The 20,659-nt window shown below is 50.3% G+C and overlaps 1 protein-coding gene across 1 annotated transcript in view; it reads right to left on the minus strand.

Annotated features, from left to right (window-relative positions):
* LOC144104923 (vascular endothelial growth factor receptor 1-like) overlaps positions 1–20,427 on the minus strand; it is a 146,706-nt gene extending 126,279 nt beyond the window's left edge. Inside the window, 1 exon segment of the mRNA XM_077638153.1 lies at positions 20,168–20,427. Coding sequence (XP_077494279.1) covers positions 20,168–20,249 — 82 coding nt within the window. The 5' untranslated portion in view covers positions 20,250–20,427.
* Between the last annotated feature and the right edge of the window lie 232 nt (positions 20,428–20,659).

Raw genomic sequence — 20,659 nt, forward strand, 5'->3', positions numbered from 1 at the left:
GGTGTGCCCCATCCTCTGACTTCGACGCCGTCGCGGCTTAGACGCGGCGTCTGCTTGCCGCGTCCGCGCTGACCATGCGCTATGCTACGCTATCACTGCGGTGGTTTCCTTAGACGGGCGAAACGGGAAAACGTCTTGGCTCCTTTCCTCTGGCTCGGTCTTTGCCTTCGCCGGTCTACGCCTGCTTGCCTCGCCATGCACGCTTCCTGCTGACGGGGATTAACAGGGAAATCGCCGCATCTCGGCGCCGGGCTGTCGACCAACCCTCGGATGGTTCGAACCTCGGCTTTTTAAGCCCTCGTGTTGAAGACATCCGAGTCAGTGGCTGCAAACCATGGATGTAAGAAGCGGGAAGTGTCCCCAGGGAGCGATTAACATTCTTCCCTGTCTGTTGGATGTGCCACGACTCAAGTAGAAGCCTCCTGTGCGGGTTAGCTTCGGTTTCCAGTACATTAGTGCCGTCAACGTCCATTCGGTGGTCTCATGCCTCGCAGTGTTCGGCCGCAGCGGTGCAGTCACGGTTCATTTGTCGGACGTCCGCTTTGTGTTGCCTCGTCGCGGCGCGGGGCTGGGCGCGCAGGCGCTCTGCCGTACGCCTAGGATGTGCCCATCGAGTTGGGGCTTAAGGAAAACATTTCCAACGCGCTGCCTTTTTCAGTGAGTGAGCAGATGAGAGCCACGGCCACTCGGTGATGCGGTTTCATCGAGTGGCCGCATTGGTACCAACCGTTGCCTCCACAAGCTGGTAGAACAGCGGGCTAACGGGGTCGCATTTTTCATTGCAGCACTGAGGCTTCAATTTTGGATTTCGACGTGGCCTCTTTGTATGTCTGAAATTTACTTGACCTGAAATAAAATAATCGAAAATGTTTTACGGCAGCGAGTGAGTTTCGAACCCGAAGCGCCGAGAACGCATACGTTTTGCTGGTTACTGCGTTAAGCGTGGCCCGCATGGAGCGTTTTTCCGGGCGATTCGCCGGCGTCGGCGGCAGCGGAGCGCTTTTTTGCCGCCGTTGACTGCCACACCGCCGCAGCCGAACATTCTGCGTCATAAAATACCAGTCTCTTGCGCTGTATTTTGGATATCGTCGTCTTCATCAGCTGCATCTATGCGCAACGGAACCGAACACTGAAACAGCACTGAAAACCGAAGTGCTAGCACTCCTAGTTTCATCTGGCGTAACCACGCTAACTCGTCCGAAATTGATTTTGGTGGCACTGTCTACCTGTGCCATGCGCTGTGCTTTTAACAAGGCTGGTGGAATTCCTTAGTTTGGCGGAAGGCAGTAAAGAATCTTCTGCAGAAATTCTGATGTCTTTTTTGACAGATTTTTGTCTGCGTGTGGAGAAACCCTTTGCCAGGACTGACACATTAGCGGTTGTAAGTTTTTTTTTTGTGACAGCCTGGAGGCAAGAGTGCGTCCATGACCTTTCCGGGTCGTTTTCGCAGAGGCGCCGACTATGTCGTGCAGCTCGTGCTTCGCACCATAGGGAACAGAAACATAGCGCATCCAAAAAGCAACCATGGACTGCGCTCCACGATTCGAGGAAAGTAAAAGGAGAAAAAACAAGAAAGGCAGGCAAAGGCACAGCAGGAGACCCCTCCCCACTGTCCTTTTCTTCCTCCCTCTTACCACCCTGCTACCGGCTGCCCGTGTAGCTCTTGAAAAAGAATTTCTCCGTACCTATGCGCCTGCTCAAATAATCCTTGGCCCTTTCCGTTACCGCCTCTCCACGTTCTTCATCCGTTAGATGCTGCGTGTTGTGCGTCTTGTTCCCGTAGCCTTTTTGGGAGGAACAGTGCTGAAAATTGTGCCCTAAGGGTAGGGTGGAATTCAAGCAAGTTTTGGTTAAGACGATTCCCAATTCTTGCATATTTGTTTTAAAATCAGCGACAACAGCAATGACACATCGCTTTGAGCATGCGGCTCGAGGACGGTGTGTGATTCGTTCCGCAGTGTCGCCGTGTACCCACTGATTTCCAATGGGTAGAAGTTTTCTCGAAGCCTGGCGCTTGGTTTCTTTGAGTTGAAGTGCTCGGAAAATGGTCTTCGACCTAACATTGTGTTGAAGAAAACACTTCAACCCATTGCGCTTGGTGCGAGGTTGCCAGTGCGCCATTAAAACTCATCATCAGCAAAAGAAAACATTTCTAGGCAATGGATAACCAAGATTCTTCACTCGATGTATCATCTAAAACTGAAAAGGATGCAACGAAAACAACTCGATATGCTTATGCTAAGGACACGCTGGTGGCAAAAACGCGTATGCAGTTAGTACGTAAAGGGTGTCTGCGAAACCTTGGCCAGTGTTCTCAGAAAGGAAGGGATGCAAACTACACACAAGCCGGACATCATAATCGGAGGCCTCCTGTGCCACTTCAAAGACAGTCATCCCACCCCAAAAAAGGCCTAGAGGCGCCAACTCGAATGGCCCTTCCTGGGCGTACGCGCTCAGCGTCCGCGCTCTTAGCGTAAGCCGAAACCGGTCTGCGCATGCGCACTGCAGGAGACGCCAGCAAGCCTAGGTGAGGCATCCGTGCTAGATGTCGGCATCAGCGCGCGGGCGCTCGTGTACGCGTTGGAAGGGGGGTCCGGTTTATAACAATGGAAGGATCGCCGGGCTCTCGGTGGCTCTTTTCTTCATGGCTTGAAGCTATTTCAGGTTCCCCGAACTTTTCTTCGCGGTTTAAGTTGTTCTTTCATCGCCCCCTACCCCTTCTCTCCACGGCTTGAAATTCTCTCCGTCCGCTCGACAGGGGAAAGGAGCCATCACCAGGAACATGGAGATGCATGGCACATTTAAAAGTCGCTGGATCGTTCCGTGGAAACGGCTCCCTTTTCTGACTCCCGCGGTTTGTGCGCTTAAAAAGCCGCGCTAACTCCCCGGGAGTCACACATCCAAGAAGTAGTAGTTTGCCAACAGATTCAGAGGTAACAACAACTGACGAGAATACAAAAAGGAAGCTAAAAATGTTGCCGGCCCAGCAATTGCTATCTAATCCCTCAAGCACTGGAACTGCAACCGGTGGAATTAAAAGCAAAGAGAGAGGATAGCGAAAAGTAGATAGGAGAGCGGCAGAAAAAAAAAACGAGGGTAGGTTGGAACTTATGCAAAAAAAAATATGTTCGCGCCACTCGTGCGAAAGTGCTTATGGGTATTGTTGCACATATTCGCAACACGGTAAATTCACTGCATATTCAGGGCCGCGAGCATGTAGCGTCCTGTCGCTAATGAATCGCGCTAGCGGCGCATTGCACAAACGGGTTGGGTGGAGCGCCGAGTCACCGTACTGGAGAAAACCAGTAATCTTTTAAACATCGTGTTATCCGACAATAACTTCTGTTCATTTCTTAGCAGATTTAAATTATAATCAAGAACATTTAACTAGAGTTTGACTCTTGATTGCTGCTCTGGGTAACGGCGTAGTTACTGGCTTGCCGAACTGATGGCACACTCTTCAGAATATATCCCAGCATGCCACTCTATGAAGTCTTCGTTAGCGGTTCATCCTTCACGTACATCTTTGACAGAATTGCCGAAACTAGCATCGATTACAGCAATGGTAAACCCCTTCTCGACGGCGAACTATCGAATCGTGAGAAGCACTTTACCAACCTAGACAAAAATGTGAACTACCACACTACTAATTGTTACATTGGACAAATAACCTACTGGCATAAAACGCAGCATCAGGTTTGCCGCCTCTTATGTGCAACACATGCAACATTCACTTCAACGCATCCTTGCTGCACTTGCACCACATCGACAAAAGATTGGAAGAGCTTTCTGCTATTGAGGCTAATAACATGAGTGTTGAAATGTAGACATTAAGACACGATTTTACAATTTTGAATGCACAGTGCAAGAACCATATACAAGTATCGGTGAGTGAGCTCTAAGTATGAGCGTCCGGGAATTACAAAATTCACTGCTTGAACGAAAGTACCTAGAAGCTTCATTGCTTTGCACTGTTATTGCGTACGCAATTCCACTATCACCTAAGCCGGTGTGGTCACTGTACGCGCTTAATGAAAAATGTACCTGTCAAGCAAAAGAGTCTTCTTATAATTTCCTCTATATACCTCATAGAAGGCACACGCTTTCTTGTAGCATTTTATGTAGCAGCCCATGGCCGTAGCCTCCCTCCGATGGGGGCACTTTTGATAAAACTGCGCATTCGTACGCCAGGCTCAACCTCCCAAAGCAACCTACCAAAGCAGGGACACTGTAGCAGGGCACGGCCGGAATCGAGCGCCTCCGCTACTCGAGCCCGGCCGCGAGCAGGGACGTGTGCCTTTCCAACGCACCGAGAGAGGGCGCCACACGTTTCATGAAAAAGCTGATGATGCATGATCAATAGTGAAATAGCGCAGGAAGACTTTTACGCCATTGAAATGTAAATACCTTATACTTCCTTAAAGGTAGGACATTACCCTACGTGAACCTGCTAGAGCTTGTCGATATATTTTAAAATAGGGCTGTAGTGAGCGATAAATTGAAGTCAAGTGGGGTATTTTTCAGGACCTCGCCATAGGCTCCATGCTGTCATAGATCATTGCTCATGGCAAACGCAATATGTAAGCTACATCGATGAAACACGACTAAATGAAACTTTAAGATGCATTTAACATCTAGGCGAGAGAGCTAATGTCTAACTGTTATGCGCGACGAAATATCAATTTTTATTTTTCGTCGCCATTGAGTTACGCGCCGCCGCGCCGCCGGCTGTCGCGAGATGGCAAGACCGGTTTTTCGAGGCGCATGGTCCAGAATCCTGGGGATGGGCGACCATGCAACGGAGAGCGAGCCAGCGACCAACGGGCTTCCCAAGCTGTTGCCGTCGCATGAGTCGCAAGCCGCCTCGCTTTCTCTTTTCCTGCGGCATTCGCAACAGTTCCTGTGCTGGCGGCGGCCGAGACGGCTGCTATAGGCCGTTGTCAGCCGGCAGCGACGGAGGAAATCCATGCCGCGGCGCACATCCGCCGCACAAAGGGTCGGTGCCGATGGCCGACCGCTCCGCAGGGGGAGACAGCCCGGCGCGAGCGCTCGCGTCCTGTGCTCGAGGCACCGCCGAAGGCGCGAACGGAAGCAGGGTTCGCTTCTGGGCTTGGTTATGTAGGACTAGTTGGAGGAAACGGTCTTCTGGTGAAAATGCACCCCGACACAGAGCCACACATAAGGAAAGAGGGACAACACTACTTCTCCAGGAGATACTCACCAGAAGGAGTGAACGGACACGCGCTTGATGTGAATTCCGACGTAGGGGTACGAATTCTACAATCCTATGTCCTCCGCCGGATGTTGGGCAAAGGCTCACCTTCGCTCCAAACTTTACTGTGACCACACCAGAAGCAGCGCATGTCATCGGCCCTATGTTTTAAGCACGTTGTAGATCCGTGGTCCTACGGTGGGTCGTTCTTGCCAATGCGTGACCAATAATGGGGATGCGATTCGAGAACACGTCCCTAATGTCCCGGCTATGCTCTTTATCCCTTTCAGGAGCTGGGTCCACATATGTGGACGCGACCTAAGCCTCTTCATATTTTCTTACGCAAGGCGAATGTCCACCTTTTAAAACCGCGCTCTTACCATTTTGACTCTCCTTGTATAGGTTGCCTCGATGTGCGCGACCCCTCTTAGTAAAGTCTCCCTTTGAACCGCTCGACGCCGCCTAAAGGCGGAACCGCATGGCGCGATTCAGGCGCGATTGACGCGCGGATACTGGGACGCGCGCGTCGTTTTGACGCGTGCCCAGCACGAAATCGCGCCGCCGCGTGCTGCTGCTCGGAGTAGAAAAAAACGCCTCGCGCGGCGCGTCTGGGGCGCGTCCGCCAATCAGATTTCAAGTAAGTCACGTGGTATTTGGTCACGTGGCATTTTTGGTTTTTGGTTTTGCCACTAGATGGCCCTACTCTCTGCGCATCTCGACGGAGCCTCTTCGGCGCATTTTTTTTTCGTTCTGCAGAACCGGCGGGCACGTGAAAAACACGTGCTACTGTTTCGTGCGCGCATCGTGTTCATCGAAAATGGAGAAAGCAGTCTTGCTTCAGAATCAGCATCCCTCTTAACAGTAGCAATCGCATCTTCTGCTCTTTAGTAAGCGCCCGACACTCCATTTTCTATGTCGAGTTGTAAACAAGCAGCGGCCTCTTGGCATGCAGAAAGTACATAGTCGCAGTTTCGCACACACTCTTCCTGCTTGAAATTCAGCTTGATAAATATACTTCGGAAAAAAAATGGCGTTATTGAATTACACTAAGATTATTTCTATTGCAGTGTTGTGTAAGTTTAAGTGCATATTACATATGCGGTAGCAGGGACAATTCATGTCGTTGGGAGTTACGTTGTCTGGCAACCCGGAAAACGCGCCGCGAAGGCGCCGCTCCCCTTTTTTCGTGCGGGTGCTCGCGCGTTGACGGCAACGCGGGCTTCCACCACGCGTCGCGTTTTTCGCTCGCGGAAAACGCGCCATGCGGTTCCAGCTTAGGAGCACGCGGCGGCGCGATTTCGTGACGGATCATACTGGGCACGCGTCAAAATGACGCCCGCGTCCCACCATCCGCGCGTCAATCGCGCCTGAAATCGCGCCATGCGGTTCCGCCTTAAGCCATCTGCACGTGGTGGTGGCCAGTGCACCGCGTACAGTCGGCGCCAGGGCCGAAAGGATTAGCGCGGACGTCGCGCCTTTCAGTAAGCTCCCCTATAGTTCCCACGGAAAAAAAAAGGGGTGGGGGGACGACCCACCGGTGCCGTGGGCTTCTAACTTAACATCAAGTGATACCGCTTAGCCAAGTGGTCGTGTGGCTTTACATACAACGGCTGTCGCGAGCTGCCGTGGACGAACCTCAGCTGCTTAGCAAGCGTCCTTGCTTTTCGCTGAATTCTAGGGTTAGCCAAGTTAGCCACTGCTATTTTTTTTTGCATGTGATGTCCTGCATTGACTACGGCGGCAAATTCGAGCTGCCAGCTTTATGCACCACGGCGTGCACTTTCCTTGGATTCGTCGCTCTCAGAAACAACGGCCACGAGGTTGGCGGTGAATATACCCCTTCTCTTGCACCAAGTGGCGAAGCAAAAGAATGAGCCTGACGCGGCACAATGGCGCCGGCAGTTGGAATTGAGGGCCGGAAGCGCAGCAGCATGTGACCAGCGGACGTTGCGTCGGCGGCGAGCTTCCTGCGCGCCTCATGCGCTCAGCTTCGGTTCCTTGCGAAGAAAAAAATAAATAAACGCCCCATTTACCGTTTCTGCCGACCTTCAAAGACTGTCTTTTTTTATTTTAAAAACTGATATCCCGTCCTCTTGTCCATTGCTTCGAGCTCGCCATTGCCACTAACCTCCAGCCTGTGTTGATAAAAATCAGTATTATCGACACTTTGTTTTTTAACTCCGTAATAAATATGGCTTTTAAACTAACTGACGTCGCCGCCGCGGCTTACAGTTTACTCCTGAAAAGATTTTCTTTATACATTTCGACCTCCCGATTTCTGAGAATATTTGAAAATTCGCTGAAACACCCGATAATTACCCCAATACACCCATAATTGTTTTCCTAAACCATAACGCAAGTTTCTGGTTCAGTAAACACAGAGGTAACAAAACTTTCGTCATTCGTGCTTTGTTCGCCAAAATGCCAAGGACATTTGCCGCGCAGAAAGCTTCCCATATAGCTGCTTGTGCAAATACTAGGCGTTCAGCTAAGGTAATTGCTAAATAGCCGGCGTCCTTATGTCTACGTTTAGCGTATCACGCTCCTGATATATTATTCAACAACCTACTTCTGCTTGCTGTTGTCTGTGTATTACTATAATCGTCCGGTGTTGCGTACGTGGCGCAAAGAGGCGACATCCGATGCGCTGTCGCCTGTTACGTCTCGCCTACGACGCGCGGTATAGCCGGCGCGGATGCAACGGACGCCGCGGCTTTGTTCAAAGCGGCGGTCATTTGGACCCGTTCATCGCTGCCGCAACGCCTCCCGCCAAGCGCGTCCAGGCAGGTTTCAGTGCCACGTGTCGTCGTGCGTGCGTGTGTGTGTGTGTGCATGTTGGTGCCCACGCTTGTCAAAGCGCGGCAGCCGGGGAGAGGAGCTCCCCAACTGGGAGGCGAGGAGGTCTGACCGGCGCCGGCCTGGCGGACGCGCACGTCACGTCTGGACATGTTCAAGCGTCGCCGTATCGGACGCCTCTTCCCAAGCCGTTCCTTCTTGCCCTCGACTCCGTGGGTATAAAAAGACAGCTGCGCCGGACGCCGGGGAGAGACTTCGATTTCTTCCTGCGAGTAACGTGGTCGCCCTGACCGGCTGCTCTTTTGCGATGCCAGAATAAACAAGTTGTTCTGTTGCCAGTCGACTCATCCTTTGCCGGGACCTTCGGATGTTTCCTGCTTTGCCCCAGGCCGCCAGGCCAACGCTACCCTTGGGGCTTGCAACCCAAATGCAACAACTGGTTGCCAGCGGTGAGATCCCGACAACGGAGGCCAGCAGCGAAGATATGCGGTCAACTGTATGCTGAGCAGCACAACGACCATCCGGGAGCAGTGCAACGAGCCCTGTGTGATGACTGGTTGCCTGCAGCGGAACGACTGCGCTGAATTCTTGGCTGCGAGGTTTGGTAAGTGCGGGACTTTCTTCTTCTGAGTTTTGCCAGGCTTTTGTTAGTGTCAGAAACAGAGCTGGTAATTGTGGTTGTCGTTGCTGCCGGGTTAGTTTGCGGCAAGACAATAGTAGGCAGTAGAGAAAGCAGCATTCGGAGCAGCCATGGATTTGAAGTCGTTGCGCAAACCGAAATTGCTGGAGCTTGCAAGAGAGTTGGGTCTGGATGTCTCAGACAAACTCAGAAAACCAGAACTGCTAAGGGCTATTCTTGAGTTGGAGGCTGATGATGACGAGCTGTCGGAATGCCTTGAGACCATTGAGGAGAGGGAGCAAAAAGAGAAAGACGAGCGCGAACGTAAAGAGCAAAAAGAGGAGCGCGAACGTAAAGAACAAAAAGAGAAAGACGAGCGCGAACGTAAAGAACAAAAAGAAAAAGAGAAAGACGAGCGCGAACGTAAAGAACAAAAAGAGAAAGGGGAGCGCGAACGTAAATAGCAAAAAGAAAAAGAAGAGCGCGACCGTCAACACGCTTTGGAAATGAAGCGTCTCGAGGTAGAGATGGAACGCGCTCGTAATGGAAGTCAGGCACACGGTGCAGGAGAACGGGTATCGTTCAAAATGACTGACCTGATGCGGCCGTTTAAGCTTGGAGACGACATTGGTTTGTTCCTGGTTAACTTTGAGCGAACGTGCGAGAAGCAGGGGTTCTCTCGGGAAACGTGGCCACAGCGCTTGCTCACTTTGTTACCCGCCGAGGCGGCCGACGTAGTCGCTCGCTTGAAGAGAGAGGAGGCAGAGGATTTCGACCAAGTGAAATCAAGTCTGCTAAAAAAGTACAGGCTGTAAGCGGAGACGTTCCGTCGGAAGTTTCGGGAAAATGAAAAAGGCAGAAATGAGTCATATACAGAGTTTGCCTACAGGCTTATGTCAAACATGCAGGAGTGGCTCAAAGAAGAGAAAGCGTTTGGTGACCACGAGAAAATTCTGCAGTGTTTCGGGCTGGAACAGTTTTATAGTCGGTTACCTGAGAACGTGCGGTACTGGGTCTTGGATAGGCCATACGTTAGTACAGTGGCTAAAGCCGCCGAGCTAGCCGAGGAGTTTGTGACGCGTCGGGCTCGCGGAGCTAAGGACGATCAAAAGGGTGAATTTGGCTCCAAGTCTGAGAGGCCGAAGTTCACACCCATGAGAGCAAGGGGGGACACGCGTAGTGCGGATGCGAGTGAAAGCAGTCCGACGGAACGTAAGGAGACGGCGGCAGCCGAAGCCGAACGCAGAAAGCGGTTCGAGGCGAGGCAAGCGCGCGTGTGTTATACGTGCCAGAAGCCGGGTCACTTTTCGGCGCAGTGTCCAGAAACAAAAACAAAAGTCGTGTTTTTGTCATTATGCAGCCCTGACGAGAACATGAAGCTTCTCGAGCCCTACATGCGAGACTTCCTCGTGAACGGGAAAGAGTGCCGAGTGCTTCGTGATTCCGCAGCTACAATGGATGTAGTTCACCCCTCTTACGTAGAACCCGATATGTTCACGGGCGAGTGCGCATGGATCAAGCAAGCCGTGGACGCTCACAGCGTGTGTCTGCCCATAGCAAAAGTGCTTATTGAAGGACCTTTCGGAACAATTGAGACGGAGGCCGCAGTGTCATCTATGCTGCCCCCCCAGTACCCGTACCTATTTTCGAACAGGTCCGATCACCTCCTGCGCGAGAAGGGGCTTTTGTTTGGTGAGGCTAGCGTTCAGGCCTTAACCAGATCGAGAGTTCGGGAGCTCGCTGCAAAGGCGGTAGTTGCGGGGCCGACGTTGTCGAACAATGAGAAAAGGTCGGAGGCGCAGCAAGCTGATACTCAGAACACGTCCGAACTGAATAAAATTGAGCCTGTAGCGCTGAAGGCACCAGGTACTGGAGAGGAAATGCCCGACACGGGAAAATTAGAAGAGCTATCTGCAGATTTGCTCATCACGCCTACGTCGGATGGACTTAATAGGTTGCTAAAAGTCAGCCGGTCGGCTTTGATAGCAGAGCAAAAAAAGGATGGCAGCCTAGAAAACATGCGCTGCGATGTCAAAGAAGGTATCGCCAAGAAAAATGCTCGTTTTGTGGAAAGAGGTGGGGTCCTGTACCGGAAGTATCTAGACCGCAGAGGAGTCGAGTTCGATCAGCTGATCGTGCCTCAGTGCTACCGTCAGGATCTGTTGCGCTTGTCGCATGGCGGTTCGTGGTCCGGACACCTAGGAGTTAAGAAGACTAAGGACCGTCTCTTGCAAGAGTACTATTGGCCAGGGTGTTTTCGTGACGTAGAACACTTTGTGAGGACATGTGACACCTGTCAGCGGGTTGGCAAACCAGGGGACAAATCGAGGGCGCCGTTGAAGTTGGTACCTATCATTACGGAGCCTTTTAGACGGCTCGTTATTGATACAGTGGGACCTCTGCCGGTAACAGCCATGGGGTACAGACACATTTTGACTGTGATCTGCCCAGCGACAAAGTTCCCTGAAGCAGTGCCTCTTAAAGAACTCAGCTCAGTTGAGATAGTCAATGCACTACTGTCCATATTTGCGCGAGTTGGTTTTCCTGCGGAAATCCAGTCAGATCAGGGCACAGTGTTTACCAGCGCTTTGACGACAGCCTTTCTCGAAAGGTGTGGGGTAAAGCTGTTACACAGCTCAGTGTACCACCCACAGTCGAATTCCGTTGAGAAGCTCCACTCCGTCATGAAGCGCGTGTTGAGAGCATTGTGTTTTGAGCAACAAAGTGATTGGGAGCTGTGTCTGCCTGGGGTGATGTTTGCATTAAGGACCGCGCCGCATGCGGCTACGGGGTTTTCGCCAGCTGAGCTGGTGTACGGTCGCTCGCTGCGGTCTCCGCTTCGCATGCTTCGAGACTCGTGGGAAGGCAGGGGCGACGACCCAGTCGTGGTCGAGTACGTGCTTAGTCTCCTCGAACGCTTAAGAAGGGCACAGGAGTTGTCAGGTGAAGCAATGGCAAAGGCCCAGCAGAGGGCCAAGGTTTATTATGATCGGACAGCCAGGGCCCGTCGTTTTGAGGTGGGCGATGAGGTAATGGTATTGCGCCCATCGCTAAAAAACAAACTCGACGTGCAGTGGGAGGGCCCAGCACGGATTGTTCAAAAACTGTCGGACGTTAACTACGTGGTGAGTCTGCCAGGAAAACGGAAAGTACAGCAAGTTTACCACTGTAATCTGCTCAAACCCTATAGACAACGGGAAGCAGTGGTGTGTATGATGGTGAACGTTCCCGAAGAGCTTCCGGTCGAGCTTCCGGGACTAGGCTCAGTGACGAACAGGGAAGACACTGATCAGGTCATTAGTGACTTAATCATTAAAGCACCGCTGTCGCCTGAGCAGAAAACCGAACTACACCAACTCTTACAAGAGTTTCAAGGTCAGTTCTCTGAGAGGCCTGGTAGGACTTCTGTCCTTACTCATGATATAGAACTTACCTCCCCAGAGCCAGTACGATCCAAGGCGTACGGGTGTCACCCCGCCAGCGCGATATTATGGAGGCCGAGGTAAAGAAAATGCTACAGCTCGGAGTTATTGAGGCGGGTGAGAGTGATTATACCTCCCCTTTGATTTTAGTTGAGGTACCGGGCAAGGAACCTCGTCCTTGCGTCGACTACCGCAGGCTTAATTCCATCACTAAGGATGAAATTTATCCGATCCCTAACATCGAGGAGCGCCTTGAGAAAGTTAGTAGCGCTCAGTTTATTTCCACCCTAGATCTTGTCAGGGGTTATTGGCAGGTTCCACTTACAGAAGAGGCTAGTAGGTATGCGGCGTTCATTTCACCAATGGGAACATTCCGTCCTAAAGTTTTGAGTTTTGGTTTGAAGAACGCGCCATACTGCTTTTCAAGCCTCATGGACAAAGTGTTGCGGGGACCGGAAGAATTCGCTTTACCGTATTTAGACGACGTAGCGATATTCTCCGCATCCTGGTCTGAGCATATGGCACACTTGCGGGCAGTGCTAACCCGCCTGCGCGAAGCGGGCTTGACAGTCAAGGCTCCCAAGTGCCAATTAGCACAGGCCGAGGTTGTCTACATCGGTCACGTGATTGGACAGGGTCGTCGCCGCCCATCTGAAATAAAGGTGGCCGCTGTGCGAGACTTCCCGCAACCGCGCACGAAGACCGATATTCGGTCGTTCTTAGGTGTCGCCGGCTACTATCAGAGGTACATCCCCAGGTACTCCGATATCGCGGCTCCCCTGACGGATGCTCTAAGAAAAACAGAGCCCCAAACAGTCGTCTGGAGCGAGACAAAGGAAAGAGCTTTTAGCGCCCTAAAGAGCGCCCTAACAAGCCAGCCTGTGCTACGATCGCCAGTCTACACAAAAGGGTTCGTTGTTCAGTGCGATGCTAGTGAGCGAGGCATGGGCGTTGTACTGTGCCAAAGGGACAATGGAGAAGTGGAACACCCCGTCCTGTATGCTAGTCGTAAGCTGACCTGTCGTGAGCAGGCGTACAGCGCCACCGAGAAAGAGTGTGCGTGTCTCGTGTGGGCCGTTCAGAAATTGTCATGCTACCTAGCCGGCTCGAGGTTTATCATTGAGACGGATCACTGCCCTCTCCAATGGCTGCAGACCATCTCTCCCAAAAATGGCCGCCTCCTGCGCTGGAGCCTCGCTTTGCAACAATATTCCTTTGAGGTGCGTTACAAAAAGGGGAGTCTCAACGGTAACGCCGATGGCTAAGTCGAAGCCCCTAACGTGGGAATCCGCCTCAAAGTTGTTTGCTACTGATGTTTTCTTCCTGAGGCAGGATTTTTAACATATTGCTTTTGTTTAGTGTTTCAAAGTGATTATGTGCTTTCTAGTGCAATTTTCCAATTTGTGGACGCGTTCTGAGTGCTGCTTGACTACTGTAAGGAACTAGGCAGTAGTATAAAAGGGGAAAGAGCCTGGCAGAGCTTAGTGAGGGTTGTCTCGTGCTTGCTGACTGAGCGGTTGCGTTTCGGCGTAGTTCTAACGCTTGCTGGGAACGAGCACAAAAATGGCAACTCTCCCGAAGTGACTTTGCAGTGTCCTAGGTGATCCTGAACCCGAGAACGAGGCCTTCTCTGTGCGCTGCGCTCAAGCAAAGTCGAGGGACGACCGGTTTCGATTACGAAGCATCATCGAGCGACATCCCTCTGGACAGCGGATGCAGTCCCCTGACCATCGGGATCTCCTTCTCCCGGCGGGGCGGTCTGTTACGTCTCGCCTACGACGCGCGGTATAGCCGGCGCGGATGCAACGGACGCCGCGGCTTTGTTCAAAGCGGCGGTCATTTGGACCCGTTCATCGCTGCCGCAACGCCTCCCGCCAAGCGCGTCCAGGCAGGTTTCAGTGCCACGTGTCGTCGTGCGTGCGTGTGTGTGTGTGTGCATGTTGGTGCCCACGCTTGTCAAAGCGCGGCAGCCGGGGAGAGGAGCTCCCCAACTGGGAGGCGAGGAGGTCTGACCGGCGCCGGCCTGGCGGACGCGCACGTCACGTCTGGACATGTTCAAGCGTCGCCGTATCGGACGCCTCTTCCCAAGCCGTTCCTTCTTGCCCTCGACTCCGTGGGTATAAAAAGACAGCTGCGCCGGACGCCGGGGAGAGACTTCGATTTCTTCCTGCGAGTAACGTGGTCGCCCTGACCGGCTGCTCTTTTGCGATGCCAGAATAAACAAGTTGTTCTGTTGCCAGTCGACTCATCCTTTGCCGGGACCTTCGGATGTTTCCTGCTTTGCCCCAGGCCGCCAGGCCAACGCTACCCTTGGGGCTTGCAACCCAAATGCAACACGCCACGGTTCCGGTGCTGACAGCGGTTAGGCCAGGACGTCGAAGGTCAACAGAACACTGGAATCGCCGGATGCTCGTCTTATCTCAGCGCTGCAGCACGCGATCGGAAGTTCTCCCACTCGCGCAGGGTGTCTTGTGTCCGTGCTTGGTGCCTGCGGAAGTGCTGAGCGTGAGGAAGGAGGCGCGATTAACCGGAAGCGCCAATGCCTCACTTCCGGTGTGCGCTGCCGCCGCTGCTCTGCGCTATCTGCAGAGTGGGCAGAGCGTGCGCGATGCAGCCCGCGCACTTGTGAGCACAGGTGGGCATTTGACCTCAAAAATCTAGACCTTACCTCAACTTCAAAAATAATTAGCCAACCTCACTCAACCTCAGCCTCATCAGTTGAGGTTGAGGTCTCTTTAAACGCCCTCACCTCACTTTTCCTGGGGCCACTGCTGACCTCACTCAACCTCACCCCAGCTTCGAATTGTGAGGTTGAGGTCGGCTGCTCGACCTCAGAAAACAAACGAGGAAAAAAAAATGCGATTATGAAGTTTTTCAGTTAAAAGCAATTCTGAGAATCCTGTGAGACAGGAAAGCCAAAATCATTATGATATTATTAAATAAGGTGTGTACAGACACTTTTGATGTGCACGCTAGAGTAGAAGCTTATAATCTGGGATGAACCCTCACAGAGCATATGGCCTGGGGGCAGGGGTCTCCGATACGCGGTTACGACCAGTACGTCGGTGAGTACTTATATGTGTCAATATTTTGCAACCTGCTTCATGTATACTTGTTCGTATTGGAAGCCGCTACAGAAACTGCTTGGTGAATTTGGTTTTCACATCAGAAAATTAAACCGGGGAAAAAATATTTGGGGATATTAAATCACGAGCCCTTTAAGCAATGCGATGTCTGCAGCAAATACGGGAGTCCTAATTACAGGAATCTTTTACTTTATTTCTTCCTTTCTTTATTTATTTCTTTATTTCAGTCTTTCCTTCTTTCTCTCTTCCTTCCTTTCTTCTTTCGTTCTTTCTATCTTTCGTTCTTTCTTTCTTTCTACTCTTCCTTCATTTCTTTCTTTCTTGCTTTCTTATTTTTTTTCTCTCTTTCTTTCTTTCCTTCCTTCTTTCTTTCTTCTCTTCTTCCTTTCTTTTCTTCTTTCTCTCTTCCTTCCTTTCTTTGTTTCTTTATTCCTATCTTTCTTGATTTCTTCCTTTCGCTCTTCTTTTGTCTTTCTTCTTTTCTGTCTTCCTTTCTTTCTTTCCTTCTCTTTCATTCTCTCTTCCATTTTTCTTTCTCTCCATCTTTTTTCTTCCTTTCGTTCCTTCTTCCTTTCTTTTTTCGTACTTCCTTTCTTGCTTTCTTCCGTTCTTTATTCCTTTCTTTCTTTCCTTTCTTTCGTTCTTTCTTTCGTTCACTTTTCTTTTCGTTGCTTCCTTCTCTCTTTCTTTCATTCCTTCTTCTTTCTTTCTTCGCGCAAGCGCACAAGGACCCCTCATTACCCTGCGCCGCTGCTATCTACAAGCACTTAATTATTACTACGGTAACCTAACCTAACCGCCTTTATCATCCTGCTTCATAGGAGAGCTGGCAGCGGCTGACTCATGTCCCTCGAGGGTACAGAGTACATCCTCTGGCATTCTCCCACCACAAGGCCACGCGCGTCAACGATAATCATCCCGCTGAGTTCCACTCAGAGGACAAAAGATGCCGTACTCGATTCTGAAGACCAAGCAGAGCAGAACTATATACGCAACGCGTGTCCGCAAGCGCTCCGTTCGACTTCTGTGCATTAAGGGGCTGATTGTTTTCATGTTAGTTTAAGCTTAGAGCGCCCATTCGACGGGTGTAACTACAGACGGGCCCAAAAGTTCAAGCATTGCGGACAAGCGCTTGGGGACATATCCACAGCAGCGCGACCTCGCGACCCGATCACTTGCTATTGGCACCAGTTGAAAGTGCATGCACGTCCCCTAATACTTGCACGACATTCAGGCAACTGGCTTGCGTAACTGCGCCGAAATAAATTTTTTTCCGCACACCAGCAAATAATAAGCTTTGCTGCGGAATATAAAACCATTGTTCAAACTAATGGATTTGGCTAAGGATCTTCTCGTGAAGAGCTTCGAAAGTTCTATGGCAGGAATGGCTCATGACTCCAGTCACCCTCAGAACTTCGAACCAACAGACACCGTTCTAGAGCCAACGAACATTTCCTTCGCGACGTTGTGATGTCATTTCAGAAACCTTAAACGTCAAGATTAAAGGACATGACCGCGCGGCTTCTGTTGGAATCAATGCTATTTCAGACGTTGCCAGCTACCCTCAACAGACCCGCTGCAGTGACGCACCGGGCAAAGGGTAAGCCATTCGGCTGCTGAGCCCGAAGGCGCGGACTCATTTCCGGCCACGGCGGCCACGTTTCGATTATTACCCGGAGTTCGAGAGAGCACCCAGACGGTGCGGCTAAGCCTAACGGCCTATCGCGTTCTCTTCTGCATCCCCGCGGTCATTCTTTTTCTTCCTTACGACACGAATGATGGCAATAATTTTTTTTAATGTTCAAAGCTATGCGACACGTGGTGGCAGCCAAGGAAACTAAAGCGCTTGTCCTTAATTCCTCTTAATGGTAAGCGAAACACAATAGTTGTCCGTGTGCTACGCGATGTTAGTTCATGTTGAGGAGCCCCGGCTGGTTGAAAATACTTCGGAGCCCACCACTACAACCTACCTCAAAGACGATGTGTCGTTTTAAGAAGTTAAACCCCATATACCGCACCATAACCATAACAGAACAGCGGGAAACATGCCATTGGCGCAGGGCGAAACGCTGGGAATGTTGTCAGGTACAGTACATATCATGTCCGGCACCTGTCAGGTACAGTACCTCAAATAACATAGGACAAGTAAGGAAGGCACACAGGAAAGATGCTTGCTAGAGCAACATAGGCCGCTAGGTACCCTCACCAGGTCATTTACGTGGATTACGAGAAAATTCGAATGATAAAAATGACAACGCGAATATCTACGCGCCATACAACACTGCTCTAAAATAAGAAGGGCAGGAAAGTTGCTGCTCTTCCATATATTCGTCGCACTGCTCATGAGCTTAAGGATCTGGCGGCGCGTTACAGGGCTGACGTTGTGCTTTTTGCACCACACAAGCTCATAAGAATGTGTTCCGCGGTGCAGAACGAGGCAGAAGAAAATGCGATATCAGATATTCCAAGCAGCTTGCCGCCTGTAAACAAAACGAGGTGTCCAAGATTCTTTTATCTGCGGAGGAGTGCACATAGGTCAAACGGGACGCTGTATCAACACGCGCCTCGCAGAGCACTGCAGAGCGCTAAGAATTAGAACAGGCACGCGTCTTGCTTCTAATGCGCGAAGGTAAAGCCTGCAAAGGCCGTCTGTAGGGCAAACCTCTGTCAGATTGGCACACCATGGTCGGAGGAGTCGAGAAGTAGTATATACCAGGCGCCCGTATTACAATGAGGATGAGGAAGAAGCCAGCAAGCATTCAAGCAGGGAAAAAAAATTCCCCTGTCAGGAGAGAGACTTCGCCCCTCTACAACTCGTGCCCTTTTATTATTACTAGATGTAAAATTCTGTACTGGTGTCAGTCCTATTCACTTCCGCTTTCATTTGTGTATTTGCAGGGGATACCTCAGCGCTGGTTGAGGCAATTTGAGAGCCTTTTAATAAGAACGTTGACGCAGTGGTAACGACGGTTGGAATTTGGGAAGCTACCAAGTTAAGAGGATCAAGTCGCGTCATGCTTCATTTATTATTCGCGGCTGGCTGTGGTCACAACTAAAAGTACCTGAAGGTCAATAGCCAGCCATTATTACCATTTCGTCAACCAATACCATGTTATCTCCGCCTGTAGTATGTATTGTTTCGTGTGAGTTTTTTTTTACACCTTAGTATGCATGCATAAGGGCGAAAATGAATCCGTCACCAGAAAAAAATCTGGTCTTGCAGCCAATTGCAATCGGCACTTGCTTAACGTCTGCCTTCGACTGAACTTGTTCACTTTTTTAGCTGCCTTTCTATATGGAAGGCAGACGGAGAGGCGGTGAAACAGAGCGTGCGCACTTTAAGCGCGCAGCTGTAGCATCTTTGCCAGCACTATAAAATACCTTCGCTGAGCGCGCAAACAATACTATCCATAAAAGAGATTTAATGCCCGTATCTTACCCCGCAAACTTCGCATATAACCGGTAAGCTAGTTCGGGTGTGAACAATTCAAAGTATGGAGCATGTCGCTTTGATTCAAGGCGCCAGCTTCGTATTGCAGGCAGGCTCGACAGGACCCAAGTCTACACGTTAGGCTTTTCAAAACAATGCTTGGTTTACGTCAGATCAGAAGGTCGTCCCAGTAACTTTCCTAGCCTGCCCTACAGTGTACGAAAGCATCCTGGAACCATTGCGTGACACGACGTCTGTCGGATCAAGTTTATCTGGCAAAGAGGGCTGCCGGCCAAAGTCGAAGAATGGCGGTTGTTGGCAATCAGCAGGTTAGACTCAGGACGGCAACATTACCTGATGTTCTCATAATTATCTCAAAAACCACTTAAAATGTAAAAACAACTGCGCATTATGTTAGCTGTAGCCAACATGATTATAGCTATGAAATCGCGTATAGAGAAATGAATTTTATATGCAGCAGCACCTTATCTATATTCATCTCACTGTGAATGGGAGGGGGGGGGGGTGCAAGAGGCAATGAGGAACAGCGTAGAGCTAAGGTACTGTGCACATGGCTTGCCTTGAGGGCTGTAGCCGATCGGCGTGTTTAATATTAATAGCAAGGTATTTCCAGCTAAGCAGTGGCTCAAAAACTGCAATACAAGTCTTCACTCGCTAGGAGCTGCTAAAGCAGCAGCTAACGTTACGTCTTTCGGCAAGTATGCTCATGTACGGCCCAGGGCACCTCACCCTGCATCCAAAACAATTATGTCAAACAATGGTATCTTGGTACCCATTTTCCGTCACAGAGTCATCACCCGCACGAAGCACTTCACCTCATGCTAAGTGATTATAATCGAATAGTGAAGACTCACAACCCCGTGATAAGCGTCTGAAGTATGCTCAGAAATATCGAGCCATCCGGTTGAAAATACAAACCTTTAATCCCAAGAATGACAATGTGAAATTCTGAAATGATAACTGCACTTTCAAAAGCTAGAATCACAAAAAAGAACTAGACATTTCATGTGTAGCGAGGAATAATAAATTTATGGGCAGAAATAGACACTACTCGGTTTCATTTCCAGCACTTTAATTCCAATCACTGCTGCCCCAATTACGTCATTATTATGAAATGCTGCCTGTTTCGACGCAAGTTTTAGGTACACAAAACATAGAGTGAATGCATGCATTCGGAAGCACTTAGAAAAATAAGAAGGGAACAGATGGATTTTTCTCTTAGCTCTTTTGCAGCCTAATTTTCAACATATAAAACTATCTGCTCATCGCGTGCAGAACGATCTCGGATTCAAAATAATAAGTGCGCTAAACAAAAGATAGCAGAATGTACGCGGGAGTGTATAATAAATAATAAACAAAGTAAACAACACGCAGTTTTGCCAACTACTTGGGTATTTTTTTTAAGTAGTCGGAATCAGTTCCTCTGGTTGATAGTTTTCTTCCTGCTTATCCGTTATATGACGCAGAAACGTTTCTATTATTTGTGATTTCTTTTTCTCCGATTACTTGGCGTGAATTCCTTGAGGATGTATTATATCTTTCTCCGAAACGAGCCAGCAAGAGTGTCGTGCGTGTACTCACGTTCTCTGGAGCGTGAAGTCCGGCACAACAAGAACAGCTGTATCAAAATCCACGTTTGTGCAATGACTGCACATGATGTCATTCTCAAAAGGGATGCGAGGCAGTGCAGGTCAGGCGAAAATGGAGAAATCACCGAATAGACGCTACGGTATTCTAACTCCGCAAGACATCGCGTCGAACATAGAGAGCTCCGCACAGCGTGGTGCCAAGGACGCGAAGGCGGAGTCCGCCGTGGAGCTGATAATCAAGAGCGGACGCTAAGTCTGGGAACGGGAGGGGGGAGCGGGAAGTGGAGCGCTTCGGTTCCGGCGCTGATTAAACAAGCCGGCCGCAACATGCAACGAAAAATGAAGCGAAGCTCTCGCATTAACTTCAAATATTCGACAAACACTAAAATCACGCCTGCATAATGTAGCATAATCGTACAAAACACCACAAATAGTTGAGAGACAATAGATGAATAAGTTCATCCCTCTCCCACAAACAAACCAC

This window comes from Amblyomma americanum, chromosome 9 (genome assembly GCF_052857255.1).
Source record: "Amblyomma americanum isolate KBUSLIRL-KWMA chromosome 9, ASM5285725v1, whole genome shotgun sequence".
Lineage (NCBI taxonomy): Eukaryota > Metazoa > Arthropoda > Arachnida > Ixodida > Ixodidae > Amblyomma > Amblyomma americanum.